The sequence below is a fragment of the Hyla sarda genome, chromosome 4, assembly GCF_029499605.1.
Source record: "Hyla sarda isolate aHylSar1 chromosome 4, aHylSar1.hap1, whole genome shotgun sequence".
NCBI classification, from domain to species: domain Eukaryota; kingdom Metazoa; phylum Chordata; class Amphibia; order Anura; family Hylidae; genus Hyla; species Hyla sarda.
This window is the reverse complement of record NC_079192.1, coordinates 14,720,265-14,739,738: the sequence shown is the minus strand read 5'-3', so window position 1 is coordinate 14,739,738 and position 19,474 is coordinate 14,720,265. Positions and strand designations below refer to the sequence as shown.

The window sequence follows — 19,474 nt, the reverse complement described above, 5'->3', positions numbered from 1 at the left end:
AGTACGTTTATAATCCCTTTATTTTGATGACCTATAACTTTTTTATTTTTCCGTATAAGCGGCGGTATGGGGGCTCATTTTTTGCGCTATGATCTGTACTTTTTTTTGATACCACATTTGCATATAAAAAACTTTTAATACATTTTTTATATTTTTTTTTAATAAAATGTATTTAAAAAGTAGAAATTTTGGATTTTTATTTTTTTTCGTTCACGCCGTTAACCGTACGGGATCATTAACATTTTATTTTAATAGTTCGGACATTTACGCACGCGGCGATACCAAATATGTCTATTAAAAATTTTTTTACGCTTTTTGGGGGTAAAATAGGAAAAAACGGACGTTTCACTTTTTTATTGGGGAAGGGGATTTTTCACTTTTTTTTTACTTTTACATTTTTTACATTTTTTTTACACTTGAATAGTCCCCATAGGGGACTATTCATAGCAATACCATGATTGCTAATACTGATCTGTTCTATGTATAGGACATAGAACAGATCAGTATTATCGGTCATCTCCTGCTCTGGTCTGCTCGATCACAGACCAGAGCAGGAGACGCCGGGAGCCGCACGGAGGAAGGAGAGGGGAGCTCCGTGCGGCGTTATGAATGATCGGATCCCCGCAGCAGCGCTGCGGGCGATCCGATCATTCATTCAAATCGCGCACTGCCGCAGATGCCTGGATCTGTATTGATCCCGGCACCTGAGGGGTTAATGGCGGACGCCCGCGCTGCGATCAGCAGCCGGGATCAGCCGCGCATGACACGGGCATCGCTCCGTTGCCCGCGGTTATGCTTAGGACGTAAATGTACGTCCTGGTGCGTTAAGTACCACCTCACCAGGACGTACATTTACGTCCTGCGTACCTAAGGAGTTATATACTCAGGGTTTTTCAGTTTTTGCACTTTCGTTTTTTCCTCCTTACCTTTTAAAAATCATAACCCTTTCAATTTTCCACCTAAAAAAACATATTATGGCTTATTTTTTTGCGTCACCAATTCTATTTTGCAGTGACATCAGTCATTTTACCCAAACATTCACGGCAAAATGGAAAAAATATTCATTGTGCGACAAAATCGAAGAAAAAACAACATTTTGTATCTTTTGGGGGCTTCCGTTTCTACGTAGTGCATATTTCGGTAAAAATGACACCTTATCTTTATTCTGTAGCTCCATACGATTAAAATGATCCCCTACTTATATAGGTTTGATTTTGTCGCACTTCTGGAAAAAATCATAACTACATGCAGGAAAATTTATACGTTTAAAAATGTCATCTTCTGACCCCTATAACTTTTTTATTTTCCACGTACAGGGCGGTATGAGGGCTCATTTTTTGCGCCGTGATCTGAAGTTTTTATCAGCATGATTTTTGTTTTGATCGGACTTTTTGATCACTTTTTATTCATTTTTTAATGGTATAAAAAGTGACCAAAAATACGCTTTTTTGGACTTTGGAATTTTTTTGCACGTGCGCCATTGACCGTGCGGTTTAATTAATGATATATTTTTATAGTTCGGACATTTACGCACGTGGCAATACCACATATGTTTATTTTTATTTACACTGTTTTATTTTTTTTATGGGAAAAGGGGGGTGATTCAAACTTTTATTAGTGAAGGGGTTAAATGAACTTTATTAACACTTTTTTTTAACTTTTTTTTTGCAGTGTTATAGATCCCATAGGGACCTATAACACTGCACACACTGATCTCTTATACTGATCATTGTTACCCCATAGGGACCTATAACACTGCACACACTGATCTCTTATACTGATCATTGTTATCCCATAGGGACCTATAACACTGCACACACTGATCTCTTATACTGATCATTGTTATCCCATAGGGGCCTATAACACTGCACACACTGATTTCTTATACTGATCATTATTATCCCATGGGGACCTATAACACTGCACACACTGATCTCTTATACTGGTCATTATTATCCCATAGGGACCTATAACACTGCACACACTGATCTCTTATACTGATCATTGTTATCCCATAGGGACCTATAACACTGCACACACTGATCTCTCATACTGATCATTATTATCCCATAGGGACCTATAACACTGCACACACTGATCTCTTATACTGATCATTGTTATCCCATAGGGACCTATAACACTGCACACACTGATCTCTTATACTGATCATTGTTATCCCATAGGGACCTATAACACTGCACACACTGATCTCTTATACTGATCATTGTTATCCCATAGGGACCTATAACACTGCACACACTGATCTCTCCCATAGGGGCCTATAACACTGCACACACTGATCTCTCATGCTGATCATTGTTATCCCATAGGGACCTATAACACTGCACACACTGATCTCCTATACTGATCATTGTTATCCCATAGGGACCTATAACACTGCACACACTGATCTCTCATGCTGATCATTGTTATCCCATAGGGACCTATAACACTGCACACACTGATCTCCTATACTGATCATTGTTATCCCATAGTGACCTATAACACTGCACACACTGATCTCTTATACTGATCATTGTTATCCCATAGGGACCTATAACACTGCACACACTGATCTCTTATACTGATCATTATTATCCCATAGGGACCTATAACACTGCACACACTGATCTCTTATACTGATCATTATTATCCCATAGGGGCCTATAACACTGCACACACTGATCTCTTATACTGATCACTATTATCCCATAGGGACCTATAACACTGCACACACTGATCTCTCATACTGATCATTATTATGACATAGGGACCTATAACACTGCACACACTGATCTCTTATACTGATCATTATTATCCCATAGGGACCTATAACACTGCACACACTGATCTCTTATACTGATCATTATTATCCCATAGGGACCTATAACACTGCACACACTGATCTCTTATACTGATCATTATTATCCCATAGGGACCTATAACACTGCACACACTGATCTCTTATACTGATCATTGTTATCCCATAGGGACCTATAACACTGCACACACTGATCTCCTATGCTGATCACTGCCGTGTATTAACACGCCTGTGATCAGTGTTATCGGCGCTTGACTGCTCCTGTCTGGATCTCAGGCACGGAGCAGTCATTCGTCGATCGGACACCGAGGAGGCAGGTAAGGGCCCTCCCGGTGTCCTGTAAGCTGTTCGGGACGCCGCGATTTCACCGCGGCTATCCCGAACAGCCCGACTGAGCAGCCGGGATACTTTCACTTCAGACGCGGCGGTCAGCTTTGATCGCCGCGTCTGAAGGGTTAATACAGGGCATCACCGCGATCGGTGATGTTGTGTATTAGCCGCGGGTCCCGGACGTTGATAGCCGCAGGGACCGACCCGATATGTCGCGGGGACACTGCGTGACCCCGCGGCATATCACGGGAGCCGGCAGAGGACGTAAATATACATCCTGCGTCGTTAAGGAGTTAAAGGGGTACTCTGGTGGAAAACATTTTTTTTTTTTAATCAACTGGTGCCAGAAAGTTTAACAGATTTGTAAATTACTTCTATTAAAAAATATTAATCCTTCCAGTACTTATAAGCTGCTGAATACTACAGTGGAAATTCTTTTCTTTTTGAAACGCAGAGCTCTCTGCTGACATCACGAGCACAGTGCTCTCTGCTGACATCTCTGTCCATTTTAGGAACTGTCCAGAGTAAAATGAAATCCCCATAGCAAACATATGCTGCTCTGGACAGTTCCTAAAATGGACAGAGATGTCAGCAGAGAGCACTGTGCTCGTAATGTCAGCAGACAGCTCTGTGTTTCAAAAAGAAAAGAATTTCCGCTGTAGTATTCAGCAGCTAATAAGTACAGGAAGGATTATTATTTTTTTAATAGAAGTAATTTACAAATTTGTTTAACTTTCTGGGACCAGTTGATTTAAAAAATAAATAAATAAAAATACAATTTAAAAAAAAAAAGATTCCAACCGGAGTACCCCTTTAACTCTTCCCTATATCCGAAACAGAAACACAAGTGGGGACTTAGAATAAAGTAGTCCTGTTGGGAAGGGTCTTCAAGTTGTGCAGAGTTTAGAACAGACCCCTGAAGGCAGTATCACTAAAGGTAGACTGAGCTCCAGGAGGTTGCAGAGCAAATCTGTCCAGAGGGATCAGGGACTTTTCGGCATATCTGGTAGAGACAGCCCCGGTAGAATGTGCTGTAATGAAGGATGGGGGAGTTATATTCTGGGCAGTGACTCTTTTATAGCTTCTTTGATCCACCTACGGGCGGGTTCACACCACGATTTTGCTATACTGTTTGGACATACGGTTTCATAAAAAAAATAAGTATACAACCGTACAGAAAACCGCGCCCATAGACTTCCCATTCAAAACTGTACGCACCATAATGTGTACAGTTGTCTCCGTTTTTTCAAACCATACGGTTTTTTCCTTTTTATTTTTTCCAGAAAAAATAAAAAGGAAAAAATATGTATTGGTTGTATTGGTTGTATTGGTTGTATTGGCTGTATTGGTTGTATTGGCTGTATTGGCTGTAATGGTTGTATTGGCTGTATTGGATGTATTGGCTGTATTGGTTGTATTGGCTGTATTGGTTGTATTGGCTGTATTGGTTGTATTGGCTGTATTGGTTGTATTGGCTGTAATGGTTGTATTGGTTGTATTGGCTGTAATGGTTGTATTGGTTGTATTGGCTGTAATGGTTGTATTGGTTGTATTGGTTGTATTGGATGTATTGGCTGTATTGGTTGTATTGGCTGTATTGGCTGTAATGGTTGTATTGGTTGTATTGGCTGTATTGGTTGTATTGGCTGTAATGGTTGTATTGGTTTTATTGGCTGTATTGGTTGTATTGGCTGTATTGGTTGTATTGGCTGAATTGGTTGTATTGGCTGTATTGGTTGTAATGGTTGTATTGGTTGTATTGACTGTATTGGTTGTATTGGCTGTATTGGTTGTATTGGTTGTATTGGTTGTATTGGGTGTATTGGCTGTATTGGTTGTATTGGGTGTATTAGTTTTATTGGCTGTGTTGGTTGCATTGGTTGCATTGGCTGTAATGGTTGCATTGGCTGTATTGGTTGTATTGGCTGTATTGGCTGTATTGGCTGTATTGGTTGTATTGGCTGTATTGGCTGTATTGGTTGTATTGGCTGTATTGGTTGTATTGGTTGTATTGGCTGTAATGGTTGTATTGGTTGTATTGGCTGTATTGGTTGTATTGGCGGTATTGGCTGTATTGGTTGTATTGGCTGTAATGGTTGTATTGACTATAATGGTTGTATTGGCTGTATTGGCTGTATTGGTTGTATTGGCTGTATTGGTTGTATTGGTTGTATTGGCTGTATTGGGTTTATTGGCTGTATTGGGTGTATTGGTTGTATTGGGTGTATTGGCTGTATTGGTTGTATTGGCTGTATTGGTTGCATTGGTCGTATTGGCTGTAATGATTGTACTGGTTGTATTGGCTGCATTGGTTGTATTGGTTGTATTGGTTGTATAGGTTGTATTGGTTGTATTGGCTGTATTGGCTGTAATGGTTGTATTGGCTGTATTGGCTGTAATGGTTGTATTGGCTGTACTGGCTGTAATGGTTGTATTGGCTGTATTGGTTGTATTGACTGTATTGGTTGTATTGGCTGTATTGGTTGTATTGGCTGTATTGGTTGTATTGGTTGTATTGGCGGTATTGGTTGTATTGGCTGTAATGGTTGTATTGGCTGTACTGGCTGTAATGGTTGTATTGGCTGTATTGGTTGTATTGACTGTATTGGTTGTATTGGCTGTATTGGTTGTATTGGCTGTATTGGTTGTATTGGTTGTATTGGCTGTATTGGTTGTATTGGCTGTATTGGTTGTATTGGCTGTAATGGTTGTATTGGCTGTAATGGCTGTATTGGTTGTATTGGCTGTATTGGTTGTATTGGCTGTAATGGTTGTATTGGCTGTATTGTTTGTATTGGTTGTATTGGTTGTATTGGCTGTATTGGTTGTATTGGTTGTATTGGCTGTATTGGCTGTATTGGTTGTATTGGCTGTAATGGTTGTATTGGCTGTATTGGTTGTATTGGCTGTAATGGTTGTATTGGCTGTATTGGTTGTAATGGTTGTATTGGCTGTATTGGTTGTAATGGTTGTATTGTCTGTATTGGTTGTTTTGACTGTATTGGTTGTATTGGCTGTATTGGTTGTATTGGTTGTATTGGTTGTATTGGGTGTATTGGCTGTATTGGTTGTATTGGGTGTATTAGGTGTATTAGTTTTATTGGCTGTGTTGGTTGCATTGGTTGCATTGGCTGTAATGGTTGCATTGGTTGTATTGGCTGTATTGGCTGTATTGGTTGTATTGGCTGTATTGGCTGTATTGGCTGTATTGGCTGTATTGGTTGTATTGGTTGTATTGGTTGTATTGGCTGTAATGGTTGTATTGGTTGTATTGGCTGTATTGGTTGTATTGGCGGTATTGGTTGTATTGGCTGTAATGGTTGTATTGACTGTAATGGTTGTATTGGCTGTATTGGCTGTATTGGTTGTATTGGCTGTATTGGTTGTATTGGTTGTATTGGCTGTATTGGGTTTATTGGCTGTATTGGGTGTATTGGTTGTATTGGCTGTATTGGTTGTATTGGCTGTATTGGTTGCATTGGTCGTATTGGCTGTAATGGTTGCATTGGCTGTATTGGCTGTATTGGTTGTATTGGCTGTATTTGTTGTATTGGCTATAATGGTTGCATTGGATGTATTGGTTGTATTGGCTGTATTGGTTGTATTGGCTGTAATGGTTGTATTGGCTGTATTGGCTGTAATGGTTGTATTGGCGGTATTGGTTGTATTGGCTGTATTTGGGTGTATTGGCTGTATTGGTTGTATTGGTTGTATTGGTTGTATTGGCTGTATTGGTTGTATTGGCTGTATTGGTTGTTTTGGCTGTATTGGCTGTATTGGTTGTATTGACTGTAATGGTTGTATTGGCTGTATTGGTTGTATTGGCTGTATTGGCTGTAATGGTTGTATTGGCTGTATTGAATGTATTGGCTGTATTGGCTGTAATGGTTGTATTGGCTGTATTGGCTGTAATGGTTGTATTGGCTGTATTGGTTGTATTGGCTGTATTGGTTGTATTGGTTGTATTGGCTGTATTGGCTGTATTGGTTGTATTGGTTGTATTGGCTGTAATGGTTGTATTGGTTGTTTTGGCTGTAATGGTTGTATTGGCTGTATTGGCTGTATTGGATGTATTGGCTGTATTGGCTGTATTGGTTGTATTGGCTGTATTGGTTGTATTGGCTGTAATGGTTGTATTGGCTGTATTGGCTGTATTGGCTGTAATGGTTGTATTGGCTGATTTGAGTAATAATTATTGTATGATAGATGCTTCTGGAGATGCTACCACGTTACCTACACATGGAGATAGCTCCATCTGAAGAGGTGGACACACCACGAGAGAGAAGGAGAAGCTCACTAGGAATTATGTTAAAGGCTGAAGAGTATATTCTGAAGAAACCCAGAAGCGAGTTGATGTTTGAAAGGCAGAGAGACAGACACGGGATAACCAAGGACCACAAAGGTAAGAAGGACTAGGATGAGAGAAGCCACAGAGATGAGGAGATGGTAAGTGAGAAGAGTCCATAGATGAGCAGAAGTTACACAGATTGGAGGGCTTAGAATGAGCAAGGGGCACAGTAATAAAGAGGTGCGGATGAGGATGGAGCACAGTGATGAGGAGGTGAGAATGAGGAAGGAGCACAGTGATGAGGAGGTGAGGATGAGGATGGAGCACAGTGATGAGGAGATGAGGAAGGAGCACAGTGATGAGGAAGTGAGTATGGAGCACAGTGATGAGGAGGTGAGGATGAGGATGGAGCACAGTGATGAGGAAGTGAGGATGAGGATGGAGCACAGTGATGAGGAGATGAGGAAGGAGCACAGTGATGAGGAAGTGAGGATGAGGATGGAGCACAGTGATGAGGAGGTGAGGATGAGGATGGAGCACAGTGATGAGGAGATGAGGAAGGAGCACAGTGATGAGGAAGTGAGTATGGAGCACAGTGATGAGGAAGTGAGGATGGAGCACAGTGATGAGGAAGTGAGGATGGAGCACAGTGATGAGGAGGGGAGGATGGAGCACAGTGATGAGGAGGGGAGGATGGAGCACAGTGATGAGGAGGGGAGGATGAGGAAGGAGCACAGTGATGAGGAGGGGAGGATGAGGAAGGAGCACAGTGATGAGGAGGGGAGGATGAGGAAGGAGCACAGTGATGAGGAGGGGAGGATGAGGAAGGAGCACAGTGATGAGGAGGGAAGGATGGAGCACAGTGATGAGGAGGGGAGGATGGAGCACAGTGATGAGGAGATGAGGAAGGAGCACAGTGATGAGGAGGGAAGGATGGAGCACAGTGATGAGGAGGGGAGGATGGAGCACAGTGATGAGGAGGGGAGGATGGAGCACAGTGATGAGGAGGTGAGGATGGAGCACAGTGATGAGGAGGGGAGGATGGAGCACAGTGATGAGGAGGGGAGGATGGAGCACAGTGATGAGGAGGGGAGGATGGAGCACAGTGATGAGGAGGTGAGGATGGAGCACAGTGATGAGGAGGGGAGGATGGAGCACAGTGATGAGGAGGGAAGGATGGAGCACAGTGATGAGGAGGTGAGGATGGAGCACAGTGATGAGGAGGGGAGGATGGAGCACAGTGATGAGGAGGGGAGGATGGAGCACAGTGATGAGGAGGGGAGGATGGAGCACAGTGATGAGGAGGGGAGGATGGAGCACAGTGATGAGGAGGTGAGGATGGAGCACAGTGATGAGGAGGGAGGATGGAGCACAGTGATGAGGAGGGGAGGATGGAGCACAGTGATGAGGAGGGGAGGATGGAGCACAGTGATGAGGAGGGGAGGATGAGGAAGGAGCACAGTGATGAGGAGGGGAGGATGAGGAAGGAGCACAGTGATGAGGAGGGGAGGATGAGGAAGGAGCACAGTGATGAGGAGGGAAGGATGGAGCACAGTGATGAGGAGGGGAGGATGGAGCACAGTGATGAGGAGGTGAGGATGGAGCACAGTGATGAGGAGGGGAGGATGGAGCACAGTGATGAGGAGGGGAGGATGGAGCACAGTGATGAGGAGGGGAGGATGGAGCACAGTGATGAGGAGATGAGGAAGGAGCACAGTGATGAGGAGGGAAGGATGGAGCACAGTGATGAGGAGGGGAGGATGGAGCACAGTGATGAGGAGGGGAGGATGGAGCACAGTGATGAGGAGGTGAGGATGGAGCACAGTGATGAGGAGGGGAGGATGGAGCACAGTGATGAGGAGGGGAGGATGGAGCACAGTGATGAGGAGGGGAGGATGGAGCACAGTGATGAGGAGGTGAGGATGGAGCACAGTGATGAGGAGGGGAGGATGGAGCACAGTGATGAGGAGGGAAGGATGGAGCACAGTGATGAGGAGGTGAGGATGGAGCACAGTGATGAGGAGGGGAGCATGGAGCACAGTGATGAGGAGGGGAGGATGGAGCACAGTGATGAGGAGGGGAGGATGGAGCACAGTGATGAGGAGGGGAGGATGGAGCACAGTGATGAGGAGGTGAGGATGGAGCACAGTGATGAGGAGGGGAGGATGGAGCACAGTGATGAGGAGGGGAGGATGGAGCACAGTGATGAGGAGGGGAGGATGGAGCACAGTGATGAGGAGGTGAGGATGGAGCACAGTGATGAGGAGGGGAGGATGGAGCACAGTGATGAGGAGGGGAGGATGGAGCACAGTGATGAGGAGGGGAGGATGGAGCACAGTGATGAGGAGGGGAGGATGGAGCACAGTGATGAGGAGGTGAGGATGGAGCACAGTGATGAGGAGGGGAGGATGGAGCACAGTGATGAGGAGGGAAGGATGGAGCACAGTGATGAGGAGGTGAGGATGGAGCACAGTGATGAGGAGGGGAGGATGGAGCACAGTGATGAGGAGGGGAGGATGGAGCACAGTGATGAGGAGGGGAGGATGGAGCACAGTGATGAGGAGGGGAGGATGGAGCACAGTGATGAGGAGGGGAGGATGGAGCACAGTGATGAGGGGGGGATGGAGCACAGTGATGAGGAGGGGAGGATGGAGCACAGTGATGAGGAGGGGAGGATGGAGCACAGTGATGAGGAGGTGAGGATGGAGCACAGTGATGAGGAGGGGAGGATGGAGCACAGTGATGAGGAGGGGAGGATGGAGCACAGTGATAAGGAGGGGAGGATGGAGCACAGTGATGAGGAGGGAAGGATGGAGCACAGTGATGAGGAGGGGAGGATGGAGCACAGTGATAAGGAGGGGAGGATGGAGCACAGTGATGAGGAGGGAAGGATGGAGCACAGTGATGAGGAGGGGAGGATGCGGGAGGAACAGATGAGAAGACACATAATCTTAGGTTATAATTGAAAGTGTGGTGTCCCGGTACCGTATTGCATACCGTACCTAGTGTGGTGGTCCCCAAAGTCAGAGTAACTACGCTCAGGTAGGATTCCCAGGTGGGGCAGCCCCTAGTCACCTCCTCTCTACTCTGATTCTATAGTGTTAATATATGTATATATTTGGTAATAATGTATATTTAATACAATGTATAGTATTTACCTTGTTTAGCGTCGCAGGACCTTCGGTCATGTGACCATGTTAATATCCTCTATGGTATGTTGGAGGACCTTTGGAGTTCCTTGGGTTATGTGTTGCCCATAAACCTTTGTAATGGTGATTGGCATCAGTATGGACCAATTACCACTAGTCCAGCCCCTGCCCATATAAGGGAGCTGTAGCCAATTATCGCTCTCTTGGGTTGCTGCTCTCGTGGATGCCGGACTAGCAGGACGGATCTGTGCAACTTTCAAAGACACGCTAGGCCTGAAAACCTACCGGCCTCAGCTGAACTAAAACCGTGAGTTCTAAACTAATCCCCGCTAAAGCGTGACTACTGGACCGCAACTAAATCCCCTAAATCCAGTGGAACAGCGCATATTATCCTAAAGACTCTAAACTGCTAAAGTCACAACCTTTGTCAATCTCCAAAGAAAGCTTGCATGTATAGCAACTGTTCCGGTTATGAAGCTTGCAGAAAACCTTCAGTAAAAGTTACAACTGTTTCAGAAAACTCTCCGGTTGTGGACATTCTATTATCTACCTCCCTATCGCTCATGGGAAGGGTGGCGTTAGGACAAGCATTACTGAGGAGCCCGCACCCTGGCGTCACAATTAGCAAGGGTTAACAAGCACCCTTTAGTCACCGCACAGCTACACTCCCCATATACCCTACTCCCCCAGGATATCACAAAAGAACATTTAGTCTCATAGATGTAGAAGATGTAATAATTCTCATACATGGTGTAAATAACAAGTAGTAATATACTGACCCCCATAATAAGGGTTATAAATGACACAGCAGTAATATAAACCCCTGAGGACACTAATACTTGTCATCTAATTCCAGCTAACCCTTTCTCTGCCGATGTGACAACCACTTTGTATCGAAACTTGGCCCATTGTGCCCCAGAAGTGAAGAACTGCGTTGATGCCTGTAATTTCATCTCAGCCAGTACAAAGGAGCAGAATGCCATTGGGGCCGTGAGTGTCTTGCGGTTCACTGAGGAGGAGGTTTGTTACAGTGTGTCAGCCCAGTAGTAAGGAGATTACATGAGGAGATGGTTTGTTACAGTGTGTCACCCCAGTAGTAAGGAGATTACATGAGGAGGAGGTTTGTTGCAGGGTGTCACCCCAGTAGTAAGGAGATTACATGAGGAGGAGGTTTGTTACAGTGTGTTACCCCAGTAGTAAGGAGATTACATGAGGAGGAGGTTTGTTACAGGGTGTCACCCCAGTAGTAAGGAGATTACATGAGGAGGAGGTTTGTTACAGTGTGTCACCACAGTAGTAAGGAGAATACATGAGGAGGTTTGTTACAGTGTGTCACCACAGTAGTAAGGTAATTACATGAGGAGGAGGTTTGTTACAGTGTGTCACCCCAGTAGTAAGGAGATTACATGAGGAGGAGGTTTGTTGCAGTGTGTCACCCCAGTAGTAAGGAGATTACATGAGGAGGAGGTTTGTTACAGTGTGTCACCCCAGTAGTAGGGAGATTACATGAGGAGGTTTGTTACAGTGTGTCACCCCAGTAGTAGGGAGATTACATGAGGAGGTTTGTTACAGTGTGTTACCCCAGTAGTAAGGAGATTACATGAGGAGGAGGTTTGTTACAGTATTTCACCCCAGTAGTAAGGAGATTACATGAGGAGGAGGTTTGTTACAGTGTGTCACCCCAGTAGTAAGGTGATTACATGAGGAGGAGGTTTGTTACAGTGTGTCACCCCAGTAGTAAGGTGATTACATGAGGAGGAGGTTTGTTACAGTGTGTCACCCCAGTAGTAAGGAGATTACATGAGGAGGAGGTTTGTTACAGTGTGTCACCCCAGTAGTAAGGTGATTACATGAGGAGGAGGTTTGTTACAGTGTGTCACCACAGTAGTAAGGAGATTACATGAGGAGGAGGTTTGTTACAGTGTGTCACCCCAGTAGTAAGGGCAGGCATATCAAAGGGTGGAAAAATTAGCTTTCTCCTAGGGTGGCAAAAATCCTAGCACCAGCCCTTTCTGTGGTGATTCTAGCTTTGGCATTCCTGCCGATCTTGAGAATGAGGGGGGGGGGGGGGGGGGGCAGCGCTGATCTGGCGCTGTACAGCAGGTGTGGACCCATTGTGCCACCTAATTGGTTTTACGTTGGGCCACTCCTGATTGGGTGGTCTATGTGGTCTCCTGGTTGTCGCGAGGACAGATCAAGTCTGTAATCTTCTTTTTTATATTGCAGGAAATGGAGAACTGGGTGATGATTGGGAAGGTGCTGGACGTCCTGTGTTTTTGGGTGGCACTCCCCCTCTTCGTGGTGGGGACTCTCGCCATTTTCCTTATGGGACATTTTAATACCGCACCGGATCATCCTTTTGCTGGTGACAACCGTCTCTACGAGCCATAATCTAGGATGATGGGAATCCAGATGATCTGCTGGGTGAGCTCCAGGACGTGACAATCAGGCCTCACTGGGACCATCTGAACGCCGCTCCGGCCGCCATATTGTTTTCCATACAGCGCTCAGAGATCCAGTGTCAATAAAATGTATATTTGTAGATTCCACTTGGTTTTCTTGTCACTAGCATAGTAGAAAATGTCTTTGGGTTGTCCCAAGATTTAAAGGTATCCTCTCTCCACAGCACAGGGGGCGTCTAGCTGTTTGTGGTGTTACAACCTCGAAAATGGAGGAAAGTTGTCCCTCAAAACTCTACTTACCGTATTTTTCGCCGTATAGGACGCACTTTTTCTGGGGGGAAAAAGTTGGTGCATCTTATACGGCGAATACACCCCTATGGTGGCGGTCCCTGTGGCCATCAACGGCCGGGACCCGCGGCTAATACAGGACATCACCGATCGTGGTGATGCCCTGTATTAACCCTTCAGACGCGGCGATCAAAGCTGACCGCCACGTCTGAAGGGAAAGTGACACTAACCCGGCTGCTCAGTCGGGCTGTTCGGGACCGCCGCGGTGAGGGAGGGACCTTACCTGCCTCCTCGGTGTCTGCTCCGTGCCGGGATCCCCTGCATGGCCGGCGCTCTCCTTCGACGCCATTACGACGTCATCACGGCAGTGTGCGTAGCGACGTGATGACGGCGACGTGATGACTGCGACGGAGAGCGTGGATCCCGGGGAAGAAGACGGCCGGAGCGCCGGGGACACAAGGGGGACGCGGCGAGAGCGATGGAGCGACCTCCAGGGCAGCGGTGATGGGTCCGGAGCGGCGGGGACAGGTGAGTTTTACTTCCTATACCAGTGGTCTTCAACCTGCGGACCTCCAGATGTTGCAAAACTACAACTCCCAGCATGCCCGGACAGCCAACGGCTGTCCGGTCATGCTGGGAGTTGTAGTTTTGCAACATCTGGAGGTCCGCAGGTTGAAGACCACTGTTGGGTTCAGAATCTTTTTTTTCTAGATTTTACACCTTTAGAATTGGGTGCGTCTTATATGCCGGTGCGTCCTATAGGGCGAAAAATACGGTACTCAAAAACGCCCTGAAGTCCCATAAAGCATCTAGTAGTGGTCGACGTGATCTGTCACTCCATTCACTTGGGGTCCAATGGAGCCAATGGCTGTCCGGGCATGCTGGGAGTTGTAGTTGTGCAGCATCCAGAGGTCCAATATGGAGACCACTGAACTAGAAACTAGGGGGGAGATGTATCAAGGCCTGTGTGGAGGAAAACTTGACCAGTTGCCCATAGCAACCAATCAGATCTCTTCTTTCATTTTTGCAGAGGCCTTTTCAAAAGTGAAAGCAGTGATCTGATTGGTTGCTATGGGCAACTGGTCAAGTTTTTCTCTGTACAGGTTTTGATATATCTCCTCCTGGGTCTCCAAACCGTGGACCTCCAGCTGTTGTACAACTACAACTCCCAGCATGATGTGAGCCTAGGAACCTAGACAGTGGTCTCCAAACCGGGGACCTCCAGCTGTTATACAACTACAACTCCCAGCATGATGTGAGCTTATGAACCTGGACAGTGGTCTCCAAACCGGGAACCTCCAGCTGTTGTACAACCACAACTCCCAGCATGATGTGAGCCTAGGAACCTAGACAGTGGTCTCCAAACCGGGGACCTCCAGCTGTTGCACAACTACAACTCCCAGCATGATGTGAGCTTAGGAACCTGGACAGTAGTCTCCAAACCGTGGACCTCCAGCTATTGCACAACTACAACTCCCAGCATGATGTGAGGTTAAGAGCCTAGACAGTGATCTCCAAACTGTGGACCTCCAGCTGTTGCACAACTACAACTCCCAGCATGATGTGAGGTTAAGAGCCTAGACAGTGATCTCCAAACTGTGGACCTCCAGCTGTTGCAAAACTACAACTCCCAGCATGATGTGAGCTTAGGAACCTAGACAGTGGTCTCCAAACCGGGGACCTCCAGCTGTTGCAGAACTACAACTCCCAGCATGATGTGAGCTTAGGAACCTGGACAGTAGTCTCCAAACCGTGGACCTCCAGCTGTTGCACAACTACAACTCCCAGCATGATGTGAGGTTAAGAGCCTAGACAGTGATCTCCAAACTGTGGACCTCCAGCTGTTGCAAAACTACAACTCCCAGCATGATGTGAGCTTAGGAACCTAGACAGTGGTCTCCAAACCGGGGACCTCCAGCTGTTGCAGAACTACAACTCCCAGCATGATGTGAGCTTAGGAACCTAGTCAGTGGTCTCCAAACCATGGACCTCCAGCTGTTGCAAAACTACAACTTCCAGCATGATGTGAGCTTAGGAACCTAGTCAGTGGTCTCAAAACTGTGGACCTCCAGCTGTTGCAAAACTACAACTCCCAGCATGATGTGAGCCTAGGAACCTAGACAGTGGTCTCCAAACCGGGGACCTCCAGCTGTTGCAGAACTACAACTCCCAGCATGATGTGAGCTTAGGAACCTAGACAGTGGTCTCCAAACCATGGACCTCCAGCTGTTGCAAAACTACAACTTCCAGCATGATGTGAGCTTAGGAACCTCGTCAGTGGTCTCAAAACTGTGGACCTCCAGCTGTTGCAAAACTACAACTCCCAGCATGATGTGAGCCTAGGAACCTAGACAGTGGTCTCCAAACCGGGGACCTCCAGCTGTTGCAAAACTACAACTCCCAGCATGATGTGAGCCTAGGAACCTAGACAGTGGTCTCCAAACCATGGACCTCCAGCTGCTGCAAAACTACAACTTCCAGCATGATGTGAGGTTAAGAGCCTAGACAGTGGTCTCCAAACTGTGGACCTCCAGCTGTTGCAAAACTACAACTCCCAGCATGATGTGAGCCTAGGAACCTAGACAGTGGTCTCCAAACCGGGGACCTCCAGCTGTTGCAGAACTACAACTCCCAGCATGATGTGAGCTTAGGAACCTAGACAGTGGTCTCCAAACCATGGACCTCCAGCTGTTGCAAAACTACAACTTCCAGCATGATGTGAGCTTAGGAACCTCGTCAGTGGTCTCAAAACTGTGGACCTCCAGCTGTTGCAAAACTACAACTCCCAGCATGATGTGAGCCTAGGAACCTAGACAGTGGTCTCCAAACCGGGGACCTCCAGCTGTTGCAAAACTACAACTCCCAGCATGATGTGAGCCTAGGAACCTAGACAGTGGTCTCCAAACCATGGACCTCCAGCTGCTGCAAAACTACAACTTCCAGCATGCCCAGACAGCCAATGTGACTACCCAGTGAGGGGCCCAAAAGGGTCTGACCATGAAGACTCTGATGCGGGCCAAGAAATGTCCTCCTGAGTCAAGGAGGATGATCCGGGCCGGATTCTACACCTGACACCCTGGCACCGTACCATCAGCCGGAAGAACATTCTGGAAGAACGCTTTGATGGCCAGAAGATGACTTCCTGGCACTTATTAGATATGTTACCACGAAGCAGCTGACTTGTGGGCATGAAGAGGTTAAATAGAGTGTCCCTCATTGGCACTAATTGGTGACAGCTGTACGTGATCCTTCATATGGGCGCGGGGGGGCAGGTGGCATTACACACAGGGACAGAAGAGGTTTCGGAAGACGATAATCTTCTCCCTTGGAAAAGAACATATCCTGTCTTCATATAACCCCGTCCATACGAGCCCTCTCCTCCAGAGAGACCTACAGGAGAGACTGTCCCAGGAGCTGACGCTCTAAACATGGGCTGGAAGCCCCACGTCCTGATCCTGCTGCCCGTCCTGATCCTGCTGCCCGTCCTGAGCTGTGAGTCACTGCTCTATGTGTGTATGGGTTATATATAGTCTGTGCGGTCCTATAGATAGATGGGGTAATAGTGTGGGGGCAACAAAAACATCCTAAAATAGGACGCGGGACAGATCCTGGCTCCTATCACAACTCTATGTATGAGGAACGCAACCTGTAATGGGTATATATTCTGCCCTATAGGACTTATATCTGGGGTATATATTCTGCCCTATAGGACTCACATCTGGGGTATATATCCTGCCCTATAGGACTCACATCTGGGGTATATATCCTGCCCTATAGGACTCACATCTGGGGTATATATCCTGCCCTATAGGACTTATATCTGGGGTATATATTCTGCCCTATAGGACTTATATCTGGGGTATATATTCTGCCCTATAGGACTTATATCTGGGGTATATATTCTGCCCTATAGGACTTATATCTGGGGTATATATTCTGGCCTATAGGACTCACATCTGGGGTATATATCCTGCCCTATAGGACTCACATCTGGGGTATATATCCTGCCCTATAGGACTTATATCTGGGGTATATATTCTGCCCTATAGGACTCACATCTGGGGTATATATTCTGCCCTATAGGACTTATATCTGGGGTATATATTCTGCCCTATAGGACTCACATCTGGGGTATATATTCTGCCCTATAGGACTCACATCTGGGGTATATATTCTGCCCTATAGGACTCACATCTGGGGTATATATCCTGCCCTATAGGACTTATATCTGGGGTATATCCTGCCCTATAGGACTCACATCTGAGGTATATATCCTGCCCTATAGGACTTATATCTGAGGTATATATCCTGCCCTATAGGACCCTCATCTTGGGTATATTTCCTGCGCTATAGGACCCTCATCTGGGGTATATATCCTGCCCTATAGGACTTATATCTGGGGTATATATCCTGCCCTATAGGCCCCTCATCTGGGGTATATATCCTGCACTATAGGACCCTCATCTTGGGTATATTTCCTGCGCTATAGGACCCTCATCTGGGGTATATATCCTGCCCTATAGGACCCTCATCTGGGGTATATATCCTGCCCTATAGGACCATCATCTGGGGAATATATCCTGCCCTATAGGACTTATATCTGGGGTATATTTCCTGCGCTATAGGACCCTCATCTGGGGTATATATCCTGCCCTATAGGACTTATATCTGGGGTATATATCCTGCCCTATAGGACTCACATCTGAGGTATATATCCTGCCCTATAGGACTCACATCTGAGGTATATATCCTGCCCTATAGGACTTATATCTGGGGAATATATCCTGCCCTATAGGATCCTCATCTGGGGTATATATCCTGCCCTATAGGACTTATATCTGGGGATATATCCTGCCCTATAGGACTCACATCTGGGGTATATATCCTGCCCTATAGGACTCACATCTGAGGTATATATCCTGCCCTATAGGACTTATATCTGAGGTATATATCCTGCCCTATAGGACTCACATCTGAGGTATATATCCTGCCCTATAGAACTTATATCTGGGGTATATATCCTGCCCTATAGGACCCTCATCTTGGGTATATTTCCTGCGCTATAGGACACTCATCTGGGGTATATATCCTGCCCTATAGGACCATCATCCGGGGTATATGTGTGGTACGCCTCGGGGGTTGTAGGGTAGTTGGGGTGTTGCTGTTCTGGATAATAAAGGGCGATGTTAACCCTTGTCACTCGTGACGCCAGGGTGAGGGTTAAATACTGTAATGGTGCTGGGCCTATAGCCACCCTTCCCAAGAGCGATAGGTGAATGAGTGATAAATGGATTGTCCACAACCACTGTTTAACTGAAAACTTGCAGGAACTTTTACTGAAGATTTTCTGTAGCAGACAATATCTATAACAGTCCAGATAACAAAGTCTATTTGTAGTTGAGCAGCGATTGACAGTCGGTTGGGATCAGATAAGCTCAGTTTAGCTTTTAGAAGATTCTGTAGTATAGATCCGCTGGATTTAGGGGTGCGTTTAGGTCCAGTGATCTTGCAGAGAGTAGCAGGGAATTGTATATATAGAACCGCTTTGGTATAGGCCGACGCCGCAAGGCTTCGGCCTAGTAAACATACTTGTAAGTTGCGGAGGTCCGACCTCGTTCAGTGACAGCAACCCAAGAGAGCGATCAATGGCCGCAGCTCCCTAATATGGGCAGGGGCTGAGCGGTTTTGGATTGGTCCATAACAACTGTCACTCACCATTACACAGCATTGTGGGTGAACACGTGACATAAGAACCACCTAAGGTCCTTCAACATACCATAGAGTTCTGAGTAATGGGTCACATGACCTAAGGTCCTGCGACGCCAAACAAGTGAGTAATGCAATATACATATTATATATATATATATATATATATACAGTGGTCCCTCAACATACGATGGTAATTCGTTCCAAACGACCCATCGTTTGTCGAATCCATCGTATGTTGAGGGATCCGTGCAATGTAAAGTATAGAAAGTTATACTTACCTGTCTCCGCCGCTCCGGACCAGGTCCTCACCGCTCCCGATGCTGTCCCAGGGGCTCCCGATGCTGTCCCGCTGCTCCGGTGTCTTCTTCGCGATCCTCCGGTGTCTTGCGCATCTTCTGCAGGGTCCGGGCCTTGTTTTCTGGTGACGTTATTACGCTGCTGCGCCGGCGCGGCGTGCGTAGTGACGTAATAACGACGCTGGAAAGCG

The 19,474-nt window shown here is 46.4% G+C and overlaps 2 protein-coding genes across 6 annotated transcripts in view; both read left to right on the top strand.

Moving 5' to 3' along the window:
* The window catches only part of LOC130367572 (acetylcholine receptor subunit epsilon-like), a 53,030-nt gene extending 39,899 nt beyond the window's left edge, over positions 1 to 13,131 (top strand). For all 4 annotated transcript variants that reach the window (XM_056570068.1, XM_056570065.1, XM_056570067.1 and 1 more), the window contains exons 10-12: positions 7,358 to 7,553; positions 11,445 to 11,578; positions 12,815 to 13,131. In XM_056570068.1, coding sequence (XP_056426043.1) covers positions 7,358 to 7,553; positions 11,445 to 11,578; positions 12,815 to 12,979 — 495 coding nt within the window. In that variant the 3' untranslated portion in view covers positions 12,980 to 13,131. The remainder of the gene's footprint in view (positions 1 to 7,357; positions 7,554 to 11,444; positions 11,579 to 12,814) is intronic.
* A 2,785-nt stretch (positions 13,132 to 15,916) lies between these two features.
* LOC130367568 (acetylcholine receptor subunit epsilon-like) overlaps positions 15,917 to 19,474 on the top strand; it is a 36,939-nt gene continuing 33,381 nt past the window's right edge. The window contains exon 1 of one of the 2 annotated variants that reach the window (XM_056570049.1): positions 15,917 to 16,770. In XM_056570049.1, coding sequence (XP_056426024.1) covers positions 16,707 to 16,770 — 64 coding nt within the window. In that variant the 5' untranslated portion in view covers positions 15,917 to 16,706. The remainder of the gene's footprint in view (positions 16,771 to 19,474) is intronic. The other variant, XM_056570050.1, reaches the window with a different exon arrangement.